This window comes from Asterias rubens, chromosome 5 (assembly GCF_902459465.1).
Source record: "Asterias rubens chromosome 5, eAstRub1.3, whole genome shotgun sequence".
NCBI classification, from domain to species: domain Eukaryota; kingdom Metazoa; phylum Echinodermata; class Asteroidea; order Forcipulatida; family Asteriidae; genus Asterias; species Asterias rubens.
The window spans coordinates 8,674,018-8,690,766 of NC_047066.1; the positions used below are offsets into that span (position 1 = coordinate 8,674,018).

Here is a 16,749-nt window from a genome sequence, read left to right on the forward strand (position 1 = left end):
TTCCCTCGTTAAAGAATATGCATTTTCGTTGAAGAAATATTTTCAAAACTTGAGGAACTTGACTCTAGTATGCTACCCCAACTGAAAGATCTACTCTGCAAATAAACTGAGGACATCTTAATTGCCAGAAAAAGAAATCCCTTGAGTTCAAGAACTTTTTTGACTGCTGTGGGAACAGATTATTTTACCTCTGGGTTCATTGCTGGGATGCTGCGACACGCTGCGGGATAAGCTGCTCGGATGTGATTGGAGACTTTCTGTTGCTATGGTAACATGTAGAAGTAGCTCAACCCTCTCCAAGATGGCCATCACCAAGGACCTGGTCTTGGGCATTGTCTCCTTGGGGCCATCCTTAGGGGTCATGCTTGCTTCTTGCTCAAGTTTTTCTCTGTTGAAAAGAAATAAATGTTTCATTTTATTTCACTTATATTTAATTTTATCAATATAAACCACAAAAAATATATTTAATTTTGTATTATTTTTCATTCAATTCAATTCAATTAAATTTAATAGAACATTTTCTTCCACATTTGAACATTACCATCCCTAAAGCTGAGGCTTGTGATGGATGTGCCTGTTACAACAATACAAAAAAAACCAGGATAAACAGCACTAAATTGTAGAATAAAGAAAGAATAACTGTTATGGTAAATTAAATATACAAAAGTTAAACATAGACAGGGAGACATATATTAATTTAATTTTTTTTTCGGGGGAGAGGAGGTAAATTTGCTCAAGAAGTTTTCAAGGCGTTGTCAAAAGCAAGGCATGTTTTAGGCCATGGCCGAGTTGGCGAAGACGGCTACGGCTACTACATTTTGTCATCACGTGTTGATGTATAGCTCCTCCTTTGCGACAACCTTAGCAGCGTTTAGAGCCGTTGCCAATTTGGAAACGGCCTTACCTGAGGAGCTTAACTGCATCTTCTTGATCGGCAGATTCAAAGTCGATGTCTTTGAGGTAGGCCAAGAGCTCCAACTCTCGCATTTTGTTCTGAAAATAAATAAGTAAAGGAATAAGATAACATCTCATATGGTGTGATTATCCAAGAAGGAAATTATTGATAACTCTTCGTCTATGTTGACTCCTTTTCATCCTCGTTAACTATTTTAATCTAAACAACTTTTTCTCCTTCTTGCACATCCGTGACGTTGTTTGGTAAAACTAAAAAATCTTGTCCCTTTCCTTTAAAACCCTCCCCTTTGTCTCCTTTTTTTCTTTTTCATCCTTGCTTTTCAGAATGCTGACCTGCCTCTCTTTTGACTGCTTTGTTAGACTGGTGTACTTGTATGTGTTTGTTGTGCTGTAATTGAGCCTTTGAGGAAGACTCTGTGCACGTTTGTGATTGGTGTCGTACAAAAAGTACCCAAACCCTTTAGGACACAAAGAGACTGTCTTTATTTTACCTCTTGTTGATGATACATCGCAAAGAAAGCTGAGGTCGATTGCAACGACCCTCCTCTCATCTCATCCAAATCATGGTTCCACTTCTGCTCTAACTCCGCCAAAAGCTAAAAGACAAAAAAGAGAAACTTTAAGTGATGTTTGAAGCTTAGCATGGTGTGAAGGATAAGAATAAACTATAAACAATAGTCAACTCGCGGGTACAACCATGAAATAATTCTCTTTTGAAGGAGTGTTGGCTCTGAAAGAGCCGGTGTGGTCTTGACATTTGGAACACTATACTCTGCTTGCTTCAGGAGAAACTTTAGTTGTCAGCAATGATATTTGGTTCTTGGAAAAAAGTAGGAACATTTTAACTGAGTACATGTCCTGACCTACATATACACATGGAATATGCTTTAGAAGACTATTTAGGCTTTTTGATCCTAATTTTTCTGATTTTTCCAAGGGTAATCAAAAATCTGAAACCTCAATTCAATATCCTACACATCCCTGTCTGTAGGATAAAGACAGGCACTGGTCTCACAGGCGTAACGATTTTATTGCATACAATGACTTCATTGGATAAAAGTGACGTAAGCTTTCCATATCTGTGTTAGGCGATGTCGTGTCAGCTTGTACTTTCAATCGTCTGCATGGATTGTACGTGTACTTTATATTGTGTACATCATGTAGTGTTGTTCACTATGTAGTAGTAGTGCACATCTTTGTGTGAAATGACTGCAAATCTCTTGGGAAATGAATGCGAGGTCAAAGATACATCTGGTCAGGCGGATATCTGGCATTGTTCACGAGCCTCGAAGTGTCACGTCAGATGTTCAGGCTACCTTCACATTACCTCACTGGTCTCAATGTCATGACCCTGGACACATATCCGCCACTACAGGGCTCCGACATAGACACATCTGACATCTTACCTGTAGCTGCCTCTGTATTGCATAGATCCTCCTATAGACCCCGTTCATGACCTGGCATAGGAGGTCATAGCTACTCCTCTGCTGCTCAGAGGTGCTGCCGTCACCCAGGAGCAAGACGGCGTGTTCTAGTCCAAGATGCTTCAAGGCTGCCGATACGATGGCTTCTTGTAAGGCTGCTGGCTGAATCACCTCACTGGAAATGACGACATGATGTATGCACATGATGTACAGTCATAAATATCTGGGACAGTTTATCCATTCTGATTGCCATAAAGGAGCTCACAAAAGATGGTCAGGTGACCAACCTTTCAACCAATAGGTCTACCTAAATTAACTGGCATGACTGGGGTAATTATCTGTTTATTAACTACAAACTTGTACTTTGCATATGGACATGCTATTACAACACACTTTCTTTATAAAGTAGAATAACGCTTGATAACCTAATATAACACTTCTTCTCCAAACCAGGGGCCAATTTCATAAAGCTGCGCAGCGGCTGATTTTGTGCTTAATGCGCAAGTTTCCAGTTCATAGCACTGCTAACCGTACACACATGAAAAGGCCTGCTAACCTTGTAATGTTAGTTGATCCGGTGGTTAATGTATGAAAATGAATGCAGAAACAATGGAATTCCACTGCAAACGCGCAATTTCCTTGCTAACCTGCAAAATATGCTTACACTCAAGCAAATCTGCAAGCATGAACATTTGCTTACCATTAAGCAGCCCTACGTAATTTGTACCTGGCTATGAAAACCCTCAAGTTAGCCCGACTTACCCAATACTCGGTCTTAGATGGGGAGCCATTCTACCAGACAGGGCTTGTAATCTCTGCATGATATCGGCCGAGAGTTTGATGCGGGGCAGGATTTGACTCTCCTTCTGCGGAGAGTGACCGGCAGTCTCAGCAGCTCTCATCTCTGGGACCACAGCCGGCCTCTGGGTGGTCCTCATGGCTTGGGGATGCCACACACATCTAGTCAGAGAAAAAGGAATTTACAGTGGGGCGATCATTTTAAAGGGTTTGAGTACTTTTTGTTTGACACGATACACAAACTTCCACAGATTAATACATTATCAATTCCAAGAACCATTCAACTCAAAGCTTTGATCAGTATGCTCTAAAAAGTACTGATGGATTTAACAATGCAATGTTTCAAACAGTATGCTCTAACGGTCTACAGCAGAAAAGTATTCAATTTGTTGAAGTCAATCTTTGCAAACAACAACCTGCCTCAAACAAAATCTCAAAATTTATGGCCAACTAGCGATTAAGAACAGCTTCTAAATTGAGTACTGATCCTTTTTTTTATTGAATTCAAGTTTACAATATTTATTGTTGTTATTTTTGCCAAGGTTAGCAGCCAACTGTCCTGTTAGGTTAAGTCACTCAATTTGACACTAGCTCGACCCAATTTCATAGAGCTGCGTAAACACAAAAAGAACCAGCCAAGCACAACAAAATTATGCATACCAAAAAAAAAAGTTACCAGCCAAACTACCATGTCACATGTACAATATGTGACTGGTATTCTGCTTGTTGTTGCTTTTTTAAAGCAGAAATTTTGTAAGAAATATTTTCTACTTAAGCTGCTCCATGAAATTGGGCTCTGCCACTCAATTTGAGCACTACCTAAATAGTGGGAAAAAAAGAAAAAAAAAAAAAAAAAAAAAAACACACCTCTGAAGGAGTTTAGACTTGAGCAAGTGCTCACTCTGTTCTTCCTCCTGACTCTTCTCCGGTCCCTTGTATAGCTTCATCAACATGGTACAGGCAAGGACCGAAAGGCCTAGTGCCAAGTCTGCTAGGAATGGCATGCCTCGTGATGCATCCTCAGTAGACTCCTGTATGAAGAGTATCATAAATAAAAGAAATTACAATTTGTACAAATTTCATGCAATCGTTTTTACTTTGTTCTGAAGCGTCTGGATTTAAAAGCAAAGGACATGATAATTCTTAGCATAAAAGCCATTTTATAGTAACAAGCATTGGAGAGCTGTTGATAGTATGTGTTGGAGATATAATAATAAAAGATATACTTGATTTATATAGGATGGGTTTAATGCGTCCTAACATCTATGGATACGGAACTTCACTCATCATAAGTCATAAGATTAATCCCAAGTTAGGATGAGTTTGGTAAAATCGCAACTGTGCCTTTAATGGTTTGCTGCGCAAAAGATAAACATGACATGTGTCAAGAAAAAATTTATCTGTGGTGTTTGATTATTGAGCTTTGACCTACCTGGGCTCTGACGGTGCAGGCAAATCCCCACATGGCTTTATCCGGGGTGTTATGTTCTCTGCCGCTTCTCATCTCAAAAGTGAATGTTACTGTGTTACCCTCCACCTGGATAATAAAACGGTTCAACAAATAATGATACTTTTAATTTTTTAAGAACAATCTTCAACAATAATCCATTTCTTCAATTTATCTGATTTCTTGGGTCCAAATTGCACTCTGTTCATTACGGACGACTTGTTAAAATTTAACAAATTGAGCTGATTAGCACAGGAAAATCTAGCTGAGCAAGATCAGGTCACCAGCCAAAAATACCATGTAATATCTATTGTTTGGAACTGGTTCCCAGAGACATATTTCTTATCGGGTATATTAACTTCGTAAGTGATTTAAAAAATAGGGATGTATAAATTCAGCGTCCCTCTTCACTACAGAGGGCGCTACGTTCTATTGCGCACTTCCTTTTTCTATGAGTTGATGAGTAGATACATCTAGATATTCTGGAGATGTTTACTGTTGTTATAAGCGAAGGTTGCATGGCTACAGAATAAAGGCTTTCTTGTACTTTTACAGTACAGTGTGCTGTGCAGCGAGGTAGATTTTTAAAATCTCTTTTGAGAGTTGAACCATGATGTTCACGAAGGGTTCTAAATATACGGGATGTGAGGCATTGCGTGGTGAGGCATTGCGTGGTGAGGCATAAAGGTATCAAGACAAGATCACAAAAGAACATAATACACATGGTAATACTGCAAACCAAATATCCATAGATTCTAAATACCTTGACGAGATCCTTGGGCCATCCAGATCCCAACACACTCCTGCTTCCAAACCCATATGTGTTCCCTCCGTACTCTGACACCTTCCTGGAACTGGAATTAGGACCGGCGTAGACAATCACCTATAGGAAAAAAAATATATTAAAAGTAAAAGCAACAAAAGTGATAAATTATTTAAAGGTAATAGACAGTATTGGTATTAAGGAACAAAGCATCATAGTTTGATTTAAGTCTGATAGAGGTACCGGCAACCTTCTAGTGGCCTTCCTAAATATCCAACTAGTATATTATTTATTTAATACACCTTGGAGACTGATGCCGATGATCAAAAATTAAACCGCAGATACAACCTCTAACCTTGCAGATACCCAATAATACCCCTGGGTGGAGAGAAGCAATTATAGTAAAGTATCTTGCTCAAGGACATAAGTGTCATGACCAGGATTCGAACCAACACTCTGATGACTAAACCACCAGATCTGGAATTCCATGCTCTAAACCGCTCGGCCACGACATGGGTTTGAGTCTCGGTCGTGACCCTAGTGTCCCTCAGCAAGACACTTAATCATGATTGCTTCGTAAAAAGTTGGGGAGGTAGTGCTTTGTGCTCTACCAGCCAGGCTTCTGATGGATGACAGCCAAGCCTTCATCCATGGACATAAAGGGAGTAACCTTGTTTCAGCCCCAGGAGTAGGTGGCAACCGCCTATGCAAAAATAATTAATTGTAACCCACACCCCCTGAAGTGGCCTTCAGGCCTTGAGTGTCTTGCGACATCTAGAGACTCTCCTTACCTTATCGTAGTCATACTGCGTAGCACATCGAGGGTCAAACCTCAGGTAAAGGCACCGTGCTCCCGGTATGTGCACTGTCTCCCTGAACTTGTAGTTATCTCTAACGGGGATGGATGCACTCTACCGTCTTGCCCGTCGCCCACGGAGCTGGGATCTTAAGACTCGCTAGGAAGCCGAGATCGTGAGGGTCTGGGGTACGTATGGTCATGGTAGCATCTGGTCCCGGACTCAAGATTTCATCGTTGTCGAGGGCGTCCTGCTGATGACATTTCACCAACATCTGAGAGGCCTATGTATAATTCAACAAAAAAACAACCAAATAAACGTAGGCAAACCTAGTTGCACATCTCAACGCTGTAAAGTTCTTCATTGCAATTTCATTTTTTGGTAATAATAAAAAGTACCTTCAAGTATCAATATGACAAAAAAAAGTTCTCTGACATACCCAATACTTCCAGGCCTGTACCCTTCATTTGTGAAAGGGCAAGGGCACCAAGGCATTTTCTCCTTGGTAAAGGGCACCCTATGAGGGAAATTGTAAATTTCTATTGTAGCATTTCAAGGGCACCAAGGCAATGACCAGGGGCAACGGAGGCAATCGCCTTCGTTGCCTCCGTGAAGTATCAGGCCTGTACTTCTTTTTATCCAAACAAATACTTCGTGCAAAAATATCACCCATAAACTCATCGTTCCGAAGGACTTCAAAAATATGGTAACCCAACCAAGCCTGGATTTACATAGAGTCCTAGGAGGCCATTGCTTCTATATCCCTGCCCATGGTGCCCCTTCAAAGATTTCCCATTAACTTGAAGACTTTCTTATGCAAGTACCCTTTGCAAATGAAAATGGCCTTGCCCTCTAAACGATGAAATTCCAAACTTGACCAACCTATAAAAATTTTAATAAGAAAGTGAGTAGTGTCAAGTTAGTGTCTATGTTTTAAACGACAACGAAGACTCAAATAGTACTGAAACCATGTCATATTACATTGACCACATACAGTCCAAACAGCCACCAGTCCCCATCCCTAAAAACTCAGCACCCACTCTTACCTGACTAGTGAGGATAACCAGCTGAACTACTTGAGGTATGAGTGAGTCAGCGAGAGTCAAACTCTGAAGGTTCTCATGAGTCAGTGCCGTGATGAGTATCGGCATGAGATGTCCCAGCATAGTCCCCTTGATGACTCGCTCAAGACCCTGTAGACGTGAGTCACGGTCGCTCAGGTCTGAGTTTGAGATGGACTGGCAGGACTGGATGAGAGTTTCTAAAACCTACATGAGTCAGAGCAAGTTGAAAATTATTCAAAAATGTACCTTTTTTCAAGTTCAATTTCAGTTCAATTTCAATTGAATATAAACAACTCAATACAAAATATTAAAATTGTTTTCCAGTGTGCATCTTACGATAAAAAACACAAGATAAATTTGGAAAATAGAAAGGAAGAACTATAAAAAGATAAAACGGGACAAAATACACAAAGGGTGCGTCTTGGAAACAAGTATCGGACGTAAAGTTCACTGATGTAAACAATTTCCAAGAGCTACGCGGAAACAGGTTGGTAACCAAAATTAGTTCATGACGTAGGTACATCTCTTGAAAATCCATGTTCTTAAAAAAGTATAAAGGCTTCATTTTACTTTCAAGTAATGGAACATAGTCTTTGTATTTTTATCAACATTATTTAATTGTAAAGCTTCAGGGTGTTTCATTTTTATTTGTTCAACCCAAAATTATTTAAACTTTACCCAGCCAGTTTCCACTGCAGTTTATTACTCGACATTTGAAATAAATAGTTGCATCCCCTTAAGGTGATCCGCTGGCTGCCGCTTCCCAGGTTGTATCGTAATTTGGGTGTGATCCCTGGCTACACGGCAATTAGCGGTTGTATGGCTTCTGACTGGCACCCACCAACAAAGATATTGACAATATAAGGAGACCACCAACATAAGGGGTAGATAGCTCAGTTGGTGGAGCACCAGCGAATTTATCCCGAGGTTGAGGTTCAAATCCTGCTGTCGTAATTTGTCTCTGTTCAACCTCACAAGAAAAATAAATATATTTAGTGCCACGGCTAACCTCTTCACATCCGGTGAACACCTTTGAGGCAAGGTTGAGTATGGAGTGCTGAAGCTCCTCTAGGTTGGGCTGTTCCTCGGCCATCAGTAGGGGGGAACTCTCCTCAGGCTTGGAGTTGCATAGGGCTCCGTCACGAAGGAGGTTGATCTGTAGGGCCATCATGTATTGCAGGCAAGGAGAGGCGACCTGGCGGGGCAAGTACAAAAAATATAATTTGATTTGAAAGTGGGCCGTGCAACGAGTGACTCATTTTCGTACTTCAGAATATTTCACAATGTGCTATGAAAGTAACCCTCCAAAGGCGATCCTGCTTTCTCAGTCATAGCTCCGACACTTCAGAACAAGCTACCCACTCACTTTCAAGCCGCACCTTCATTGGATATTTTCAAATCTGTTTTGTCAATCTGTGGGTGCGTTCGTTTAGCTTCCCTGAGCCGACCCCGATCTGCCCCCGTGGCGTTCGAATAGCTTTGACGTCATTCCAGGGGCTCACCCGAGTCAGCCCCCCAGTGCCCTGCTTGTGGAGTGGGCCACTTGGGGGTGACCTGAGGTTCATGACATCACCACAAGAGGGCCAGTATGATCGTGCGATTAGCTCTTGTCAGGGGCTCACCCGAGTGAGCACTGCGGGGTCGACCCAGGGAAGCTTATCGAACGCACCCTTAGTCTGGTTATACACATTAAAGCGCTCTACAAATGTTGTTACTTTTATTGTTATTAAATCATGTTGACAAAAGTGAATACTTTGAAAGAATATGATTTAAAAAGTTTACTCATTCATAAGTTCGCCCATATCTCCTAAATTATAGAGTGACTCACTGGCACTGTGGATATGATGTCTTCAAATTCCTCACTGGTGTCCTGCTGGCATCGACGTAGCAACACACAGGCCTCTTTCACAGAGATCTTCAGGATCAAGTGAACCAGCTCATCTTTTAATCTGATAAAAAAAGAGAAAAAAAAAACCACAAAAAGAAACCATACTGTTATTCACAATTTGAAAACATTACCTTTCATCTTACAAATTAAAGTTTTTCTAGCATTTCGTGGCATTTCTGGTGGTTTAGTTCACCAAGCCCAAGCTTTAGTGTTATCAGCAGCAGAGTTTGGGTTTGAATCCAGGTAAAGACACCTGTACCTTTGAGCAAGAAACTTAACCATTTATTGGGAAGAGTAGTGCATTCTACTCATACGGCCAGGATCCTAGTGGATGATACCCATGCCTACATCCTTGCAGACTATAAAGAAGAGGTATTCCTGTTTCAGACCTAGAAGGAGGGGGCAACATGCTTAGTTGGCAGTTGATTGGGGTCGATAGCCCAAATCAGTTTAGTGTAGCCTCCACCTTAAAGTGGGCGTCCGACCTTGTCTTAACACTAATGAAAAAATAATAACACGAGGCATGAACAAAACAAAAAACCAACCCACCTTTTAACTTGAGGTGTTTAAAAAGGACACTAACTATTGGAAACTTCAATTGAGCTGCAGAGCCCCATTTTACGAAAAAGAAAACTTCCTTTTACCTCCCAGAGAGATCTTTCTCGTCCCCTTCCAGTCGCAGTAGTTGACCTATGACCCCTAGAATGAGGTCACGTAGCCTTCCGAGGGCTGGGTTAGCCTCCCCTTCAAGCAGCAGACGATGCATCAGGGAGTTCTGCTCCTCGTTGGTGCGGTACAGGACGGTCAGTCCAGCTCTAGAAAGTGGACCAACAAAAAATCTTTTTATACCAACGAGTCAATATTTTAGAAATAATTTGCTTACTTAAGTCTCACCCATCTAGTCTCTTCTCAAGACGTTTGGTCAACATCCACACCTTACAGCTATAAAGCAGGACTAACTCCGCTGTTGTGAAGAAGAATCTAAGCTTCACCTTCTGCTCCATTTGACTTTCCCATTTGGCCTCTTTTCAAGACGTTTGTTCATAGACCACAGCCATAGAGCAGGACTTACTTAACATTTAGTTTTCACCCTACAGTATGATCAGTTTACCCTGAAAATTGTGAAAATACCTGAAACTGGCACCTTAAAAAAACCCGAAGATCAATTTGCACCTTAAAGAAACCAATACTAACATAAACATCAGCATATGCTGACATTGACTTACATACCAATAGCTTTCTCAAGAAGACGATCAGAGCATACTGATCAAAACGTTGAGTTGAAACCTACGGTTATTTTCAGAACCACCCCAACTCAATTAGAGATTATCATTACATGGTGTTACTGCAAACCTTACTATATCAAATTTCCACCATGCAAAGTTTCAAATCCTACTTACATGATAGTGTTGCATGCCTCTCTCTGCAGTCCTTCAAGCTGCACGGTTCCCTTAGATTCGACCAGAACCTGCCACGCAAGGGCTCTGAAATTAATGACACATCAACCCAAATATTGTTTTACTCTTTTCTCAAAGACTACAGAGATACAGCAAGTAATATTTAAAGGGAAAATTTCTACCATAATTATTTTCAAACCCTCTAAGTTTAATGTAAATCTGTGGATGTTTGTGTTTTGTGTTGTATAAAAAGTACCCAGACCCTTTAAGACATTTTATTCTTAAGTGACTCACCCTGCATGATGCAGACAATCAATGTCCTCTTTCTTAGACGACCGAAATGTATGACACTTGAACAGCACCTGGAGAAAAAAACAAAAATAATATGTCACACGTACAATTTGTGACTGGTATGCTGCTTATTTCTGCTCAGCAGAAAACTTGTAAGCAATATTTTCTGCTTAAGCTGCTATATGATATTGGGCACTGGCCTTCACTGTTAGGACTGTTTGGTAATGACCTTGGTTGGCCTTGGTGTCTAGTTGCTTTTAAATAAACACCGGCCAAGCCAGTGAAGACTGTCTCCTAACAGCAGCCGGCCACCAACCTTAGCCCAACTTCATGGAGCTGCTTCAGCAAAAAAATAGCTTCTTTATTTTACACATGTTACTGGCCAAAATTTCATGCCATATACTTTGCTTGTGGCGGGTATTTAGCTACTGTTTACTAAGCATAAGAATTGAGTGGAGTCTTGGCCAGTAATCTTATTTTACTGAGCAAGGATTTTTTTTGCTTAAGCAGCTCCATGAAATTGGGCCCTGGTTTTTACCGAACTCTTATTGCCTAATTTAACATCTAATTAAATTTTCACCTGTGCTGAGCAAATTCCTTTGCTTAGCAGCTTTTCATACCCTTAGAAATTGTAGGAAAATTTAGAGAGGTAAAGCTAACCTGTAGTACGATGAACATGCACTGGGCAGCCGGTTGGTCCTCCTCCTTCAGTGCCTTCTCAAGGATGTCACAAACCCTCCTGAGATGGACCACATCCAGGGTGCGTTGTCTCATCAGCATCTGGCCCAGGGAGGACTGCAGGATGTCGCTGTGGATACGGTGGCAGCAGTTGCTACCGACGTGATGCAGGAGCATCTTGACGATACCGGGAATCAAGATCATGGAATCTGAAGAAACGGAGGGTCAGGGTTGTTGGTATTTCTATTGCTAATAAATTTAAGAGTGCCAAACGTAAACCTTCCCTTTAAAGGCAATGGACACTTTTGGTAATTGTCAAAGACCAGTATTCTAACATGATGTATCCCAACATATGCATACAATAACAAACCTGTGAAAATTTGGACTCAATTGGTCATTGAAGTTGCAAGAGAATATTGAAAGGAACAACACTGATTTTGCACAAATTTGTGTGCTTTCAGATGCCTAAAAAAAGGCTTCAGGCCTGAAATCTTTGACTATTTGAGTGAGATATTACCTCTTTCTCAAAAACTTCATATTTCAGAGGGAGTCTTTCTCACAATTTTGTATACTATCAACAGCTCTCCATTGCTTGTTACAAAGTAAGTTTCCACGCCAACAATTGTTTTGAGTAATTACCAACAGTGTGCATTAAAAAAGAGATCGGTCACCAAATTACCAAACTGCTGTATTTGAACACTTATAAAATATGAACACTTTTCCAAACTAGACTATCACATCATGTCTTCGTGAAAAGTAGGATTACCATCAGGCACAGGTTCCAGCGCTGGTTCCATTCCCATCTGCGCACCAACATGATGTGGCGCCCTCAAGCCTGGGTTATGCCACTGGTCCACCCAGTCACTAGAACACGTCCAGATGAAGTTGTTGGTTGCGTCAAAACACACTCCTGAAAAGTTTCAAAGTCAAAAATACTTCAAGTTACCTAAAGATGAATGCTAAAACATGTGTAAATGAGAAAATATAATTAGCTGTTGCAAACTGCTTACCAACCAAAATGACCTGTGGTATAAATGCAAAAAATGGTTAATGGCCTGACGTTTGGGCCCTAGCAGAGTCTTCCTCAAAGGCTTATATACAAATCATAAACAAATAAATAATAACGATACTGAGTTCTTATACATCACAAGGACCTTATAACAAGCTAAATGGGGATGGGCTGGACACACTGCCAAAAGAAATGACAGTAGATGGGAAACAAGAATAACGGATGGCAACCAAGGACAGGGAAAAGGAAAAGAGGTAGACAGAGAAGAAGATGGAGAGATGACATCAGGATATATGATGGAACAACATGGACCAGAACTACAAGAAATATTAATGAATGTCATTTACATGAGGAGGGCTACATCTTACACTGGATGAACACAGCCTTTATGATGATGATGTACCTACCTAGTCCCACAATGGGAGATCCCCTGGCAACGGAGCAGGTCGGTGCATCCACAAAATCCACTCGGGTGGTGAAGCCTCCATCTTTAGCGCTGAAGCAAAGATTTGTACCTAGGGCTGTTGAGAGACAGAGGACTGTGTTATATATCTTGTTTGAACACCAATTAACTTGAAAATTACTTTGAGAACATAAGGCCAAATAAAAAAAATACCAGTTGATAGTCTGGATTTTTCCAAAAAGAGGAGGATGAGGGCTTTTTTCATATATTTTTTTTTCCCCAAGATGGCCGCTAAGTATTTCAAATGAAACAGGCCACAGTTTGAACCCACTGCAAACTTATTTTATACCTATTTGTTGCATGAGGACGCAGTTTAACAGGTAAGATTATTACACTAAAAAGATTCGCAGGTAGGCATTCACTAATTTGTTTTATGAAACAGACGGTTACACATGTTCTAGAGCATCACGTTAGATTTGGGAAAAGCCCCTAGGTCAGTCCTTTTGAAAGGATGGATTAAAAAAAAAGGAACAAAAACCCACATTTTATTAATTAAATTTTTTTATTTTATGAAAAATCGGAAATAAAAATTAGTTAAACAAAAAGGATGCAGCCCCCAAAAAGGATGCAGGCGGGGATGTTTTACTCATCTTGTTTCGTCACATTTTGGAAAATGGCCGCACAGTGCCGAGGAGTTTACTGGGGTCGTCATAAAATTGTTAACCAGGGATCAATTTCTTAAAGCCTGTAAGCACAAAAAAATTGCTAAGCACAGAAAAAATACCGGCCAAAAATTTCATCAAGTGTATATTGCTGCCACTGGCTCTCAATTCACGTTTTGCTCAGCAAAGAAATTTGCTAAGCATTATTTTCTGCTTAAAAGCATTTTGAAATTGGAACCCTGCTGATTATTTTTTGTTATTGTAAGTATTCGGAAAAAAAAGGGACAAAAATATTACGATCTGCCTTTTTGGCATTTACACAATTCAAACTTAGAGGGCTCACTTCGTGTTGCTGACAGACCTGAGCCTGCGTTAAAGATGGATCGCGAGGATGAGTTGTTGTTGCCTCCAGGGGGCGCAGTTAGCATCACGACGCTGTTGCCGCAAGTGAAGATCGGTGTCTTGCGTAGAAGCTTCAGGGTGAGACCACAGCTTGTGGTCGCTGCAGGAAGGGTTAAAATGAGTTTTAAAAAAAGTAACAAAGGTATGAAATTTTACAGTAAAGTAGGGCTAAGATCACAAAAAAAAACCAAGATTTTTGTTAACAAACCAATCTATTAAAACAAAACAAATGATTAGTAGCCTGATGTTTTGACCCTAGCAGAGCCTGTCTTGAAGGCTAAATCCCTAGCCTACGAGAAGTACTCTGCTATGGTCAAAACTTTAGGCAACTAACTTTTTGTTTCTGCATGTTTATGTCATTTTGGTTGGTAAGCAGTTTGCAACAGCTAATTTTATATTTTCTCAGTTTTTACTACTTCATTTTTTAGAATCCCAACAGATTTTGTATTTTTGCCCCTTTTTAAATAGCACCACCTGTCAAAATTCTTTCAGAAAACAAATTTTATCTTGGCCAAAGTCTGGCCTACAACATTAACTCTTGCAGAGAAAAACAATTGTTTAGCAAATCTTTTCTGCTGAATGACTTTATGAAATTTGGGTAAAAGTTATTTCTTTTTCAAAAGCAATAGTTTGTTTGTTGCATAGAAACTTACATGTGTCTTCTTTAGTTGAGCCATTGGTGTTGGTCTGACCAGTCAGCATGGCCAGAGTAGCTGCAGTGCTGTACCTGTAGGTACGTAGTCTGGTCAGCAGAGGGTCACCAACGACTTTAAGTGATTCGTCCTTCCGGGACAGAATGATGCGAGACCCGATGGGCTGGGCATGGATGGTACCATCCTCCTCCTACACAAGCAAAGAAATAACCTTATTAAAGGAAATGTATATGTTTGGTAATCAATCTTGAAGGGTGTTGATACTTTTTGTAGATCAAGTTTTTGGCCATGACATAAATTCCTACTCCCTACTGTGAATGAATGTAATATCGTTAACCTGTAGAAGTTTCAGCTTCATAAGTCATCTAGTTAAAAAAATAAAAAAGTGAAAATCACAGAGCAATGTTTTCAGGAATCGCATAAATCTGTTGTACATGCTAAAATAAATGTTGTCTCGTTGAGTCAAAAATTATTTCTTCGAATTTAGTTTTTAACAAAAGCACCCTCAAAAGTCCTCTTTCCCATTCTGAAAACTGTGTGTTCATGCAATCTTTATTTTTTTATTTACAAATCTTTTTCTGAAGGGATTTAAATCGGTCATTAGCAACTGGTCAGCGCATCTGAGTTAAAATTGTTTTGATTGCTATTCACAAACCTGCAGTTTAAAAACGTCCATGCAGACTGGCTGTCCCTTTCCACTCTTGTCGGCTCCCACAATGCACCATATCCAGTAGAAGTGGGTACCGTCAGACTGGAGTGCTATGGTCACACGGTTGGTCGTTAGACGAAGACTTGGCGGCACCTCAACATGAGATTCCGTCTGAGGAAGTACGAAAGATATTCAACATAAATAATAATATCGTGTTATAAACCAGAAGGGAAACTAACTGTGTAAATTTAAAAACAAGTTGGGTTGAACAAAGACAAATTGACTAGAATGGGATGTGAAGCAACGACTTCCATTGCCAGCACTCTACCAACTGATCTGTCTAGCTTGATGTAGGGGGGGTCTCACTATTTTTTTCAACATCTGAAAAATTGAAACTGAGGAGGGCTTCAGGCATGAACCCTTTACAGAGGTATCTGAAAGTACACAATTCTATGCAACAAGGTTTTTTTTTTTACATTATTCATTATTTTCTTGCAACTTCAACGACAAATTGAACCTCCAAATTATCACAGGTTTGTTATTTTATTCATATCTTGGGATACACCGTGACCAAGTCAGGATACTGGTCTTTGACAATTAACTAAAGTTTACCCTGCCTTCAAGTAAAGATATTGATCAATTGCTTCTCATAACCCAGGTGTGGACCCATGAAGTCAGATATGGCCACTGTGTGTTATTAAGTCAAGTGTGAACCGATTTGGGTGCAGTGGTTGCACAAAGTTCAGAAAGACCCCAAAATTTCTTTTTTTTTACCCAGATGACAAGGAGCTGTTTATAGTACAAGACACTTCAACAGTTGATTTTATAATATTAATACTATAGTTTTTAAAACACCCTGCAATTATGACCTACCTTGAGGGTTCGTTGATCAAGTAGGGTACACAGCTGATCAGGATGCCCGTCAGTGTCTAATGCTCTGTGAATCAGGCAGTCTTCTCCATGAGCGACCCAGCCCTGGCCGAGATCTTGACGCTTGGCATAAATGAAGCCCCTGTATAACATAAATCATTACAATCATTGTCACTACATCTTCGGCAGAGAGATAAAATCAACCCCAAAACATTTGGGTAATTATTCAGGTCTGATACTTCGTTCTCCTGACGGCAATGCAGTTTTCTTTCATCTCCAAGCTTCTTCAAACCAATGTTCTAATATTGTGACCTGTTTTGGGGTGGGTTGCAATTTGTAAAAACAAGTATGATTCAATTCAATTCAATTAAAAATACCACTCTCTGACATTACCTCAAAGTGCCACCAAGTCCAGAGCCAAATTTGGCCAATCCCTTGCCATGTGAACTAGTAGTGTATAGGAATCGGCCGTCACAAGCAAGACTCCTTCCTATATCTGTAGTATCTGAAGGGTTAAACAAAGTGGGTTTATTTACCATAAAGTTTATATTGAAGCATGATTTGTTTATGTTCTGCATCTCTTTAAAACTGCTTGCCTTGTGCATATTTCCCTTCACCCTGCAATCTAGACTTTTAAAA

At 40.2% G+C, this 16,749-nt stretch overlaps 1 protein-coding gene across 1 annotated transcript in view; it reads right to left on the reverse strand.

Annotated features, from left to right (window-relative positions):
- Nucleotides 1–16,749, reverse strand: part of LOC117290432 (probable E3 ubiquitin-protein ligase HECTD4) — a 71,942-nt gene that overhangs the window by 53,375 nt on the left and 1,818 nt on the right. Inside the window, 24 exon segments of the mRNA XM_033771843.1 lie at nucleotides 189–388; nucleotides 905–993; nucleotides 1,407–1,511; nucleotides 2,322–2,514; nucleotides 3,102–3,299; nucleotides 4,005–4,168; nucleotides 4,570–4,674; nucleotides 5,348–5,467; nucleotides 6,139–6,246; nucleotides 6,248–6,427; nucleotides 7,191–7,412; nucleotides 8,218–8,403; nucleotides 9,037–9,157; nucleotides 9,741–9,911; nucleotides 10,497–10,580; nucleotides 10,788–10,855; nucleotides 11,445–11,671; nucleotides 12,229–12,372; nucleotides 12,879–12,992; nucleotides 13,898–14,038; nucleotides 14,592–14,781; nucleotides 15,247–15,411; nucleotides 16,114–16,252; nucleotides 16,504–16,615. Of these exon segments, the coding sequence (XP_033627734.1) occupies nucleotides 189–388; nucleotides 905–993; nucleotides 1,407–1,511; nucleotides 2,322–2,514; nucleotides 3,102–3,299; nucleotides 4,005–4,168; nucleotides 4,570–4,674; nucleotides 5,348–5,467; nucleotides 6,139–6,246; nucleotides 6,248–6,427; nucleotides 7,191–7,412; nucleotides 8,218–8,403; nucleotides 9,037–9,157; nucleotides 9,741–9,911; nucleotides 10,497–10,580; nucleotides 10,788–10,855; nucleotides 11,445–11,671; nucleotides 12,229–12,372; nucleotides 12,879–12,992; nucleotides 13,898–14,038; nucleotides 14,592–14,781; nucleotides 15,247–15,411; nucleotides 16,114–16,252; nucleotides 16,504–16,615 (3,546 nt within the window).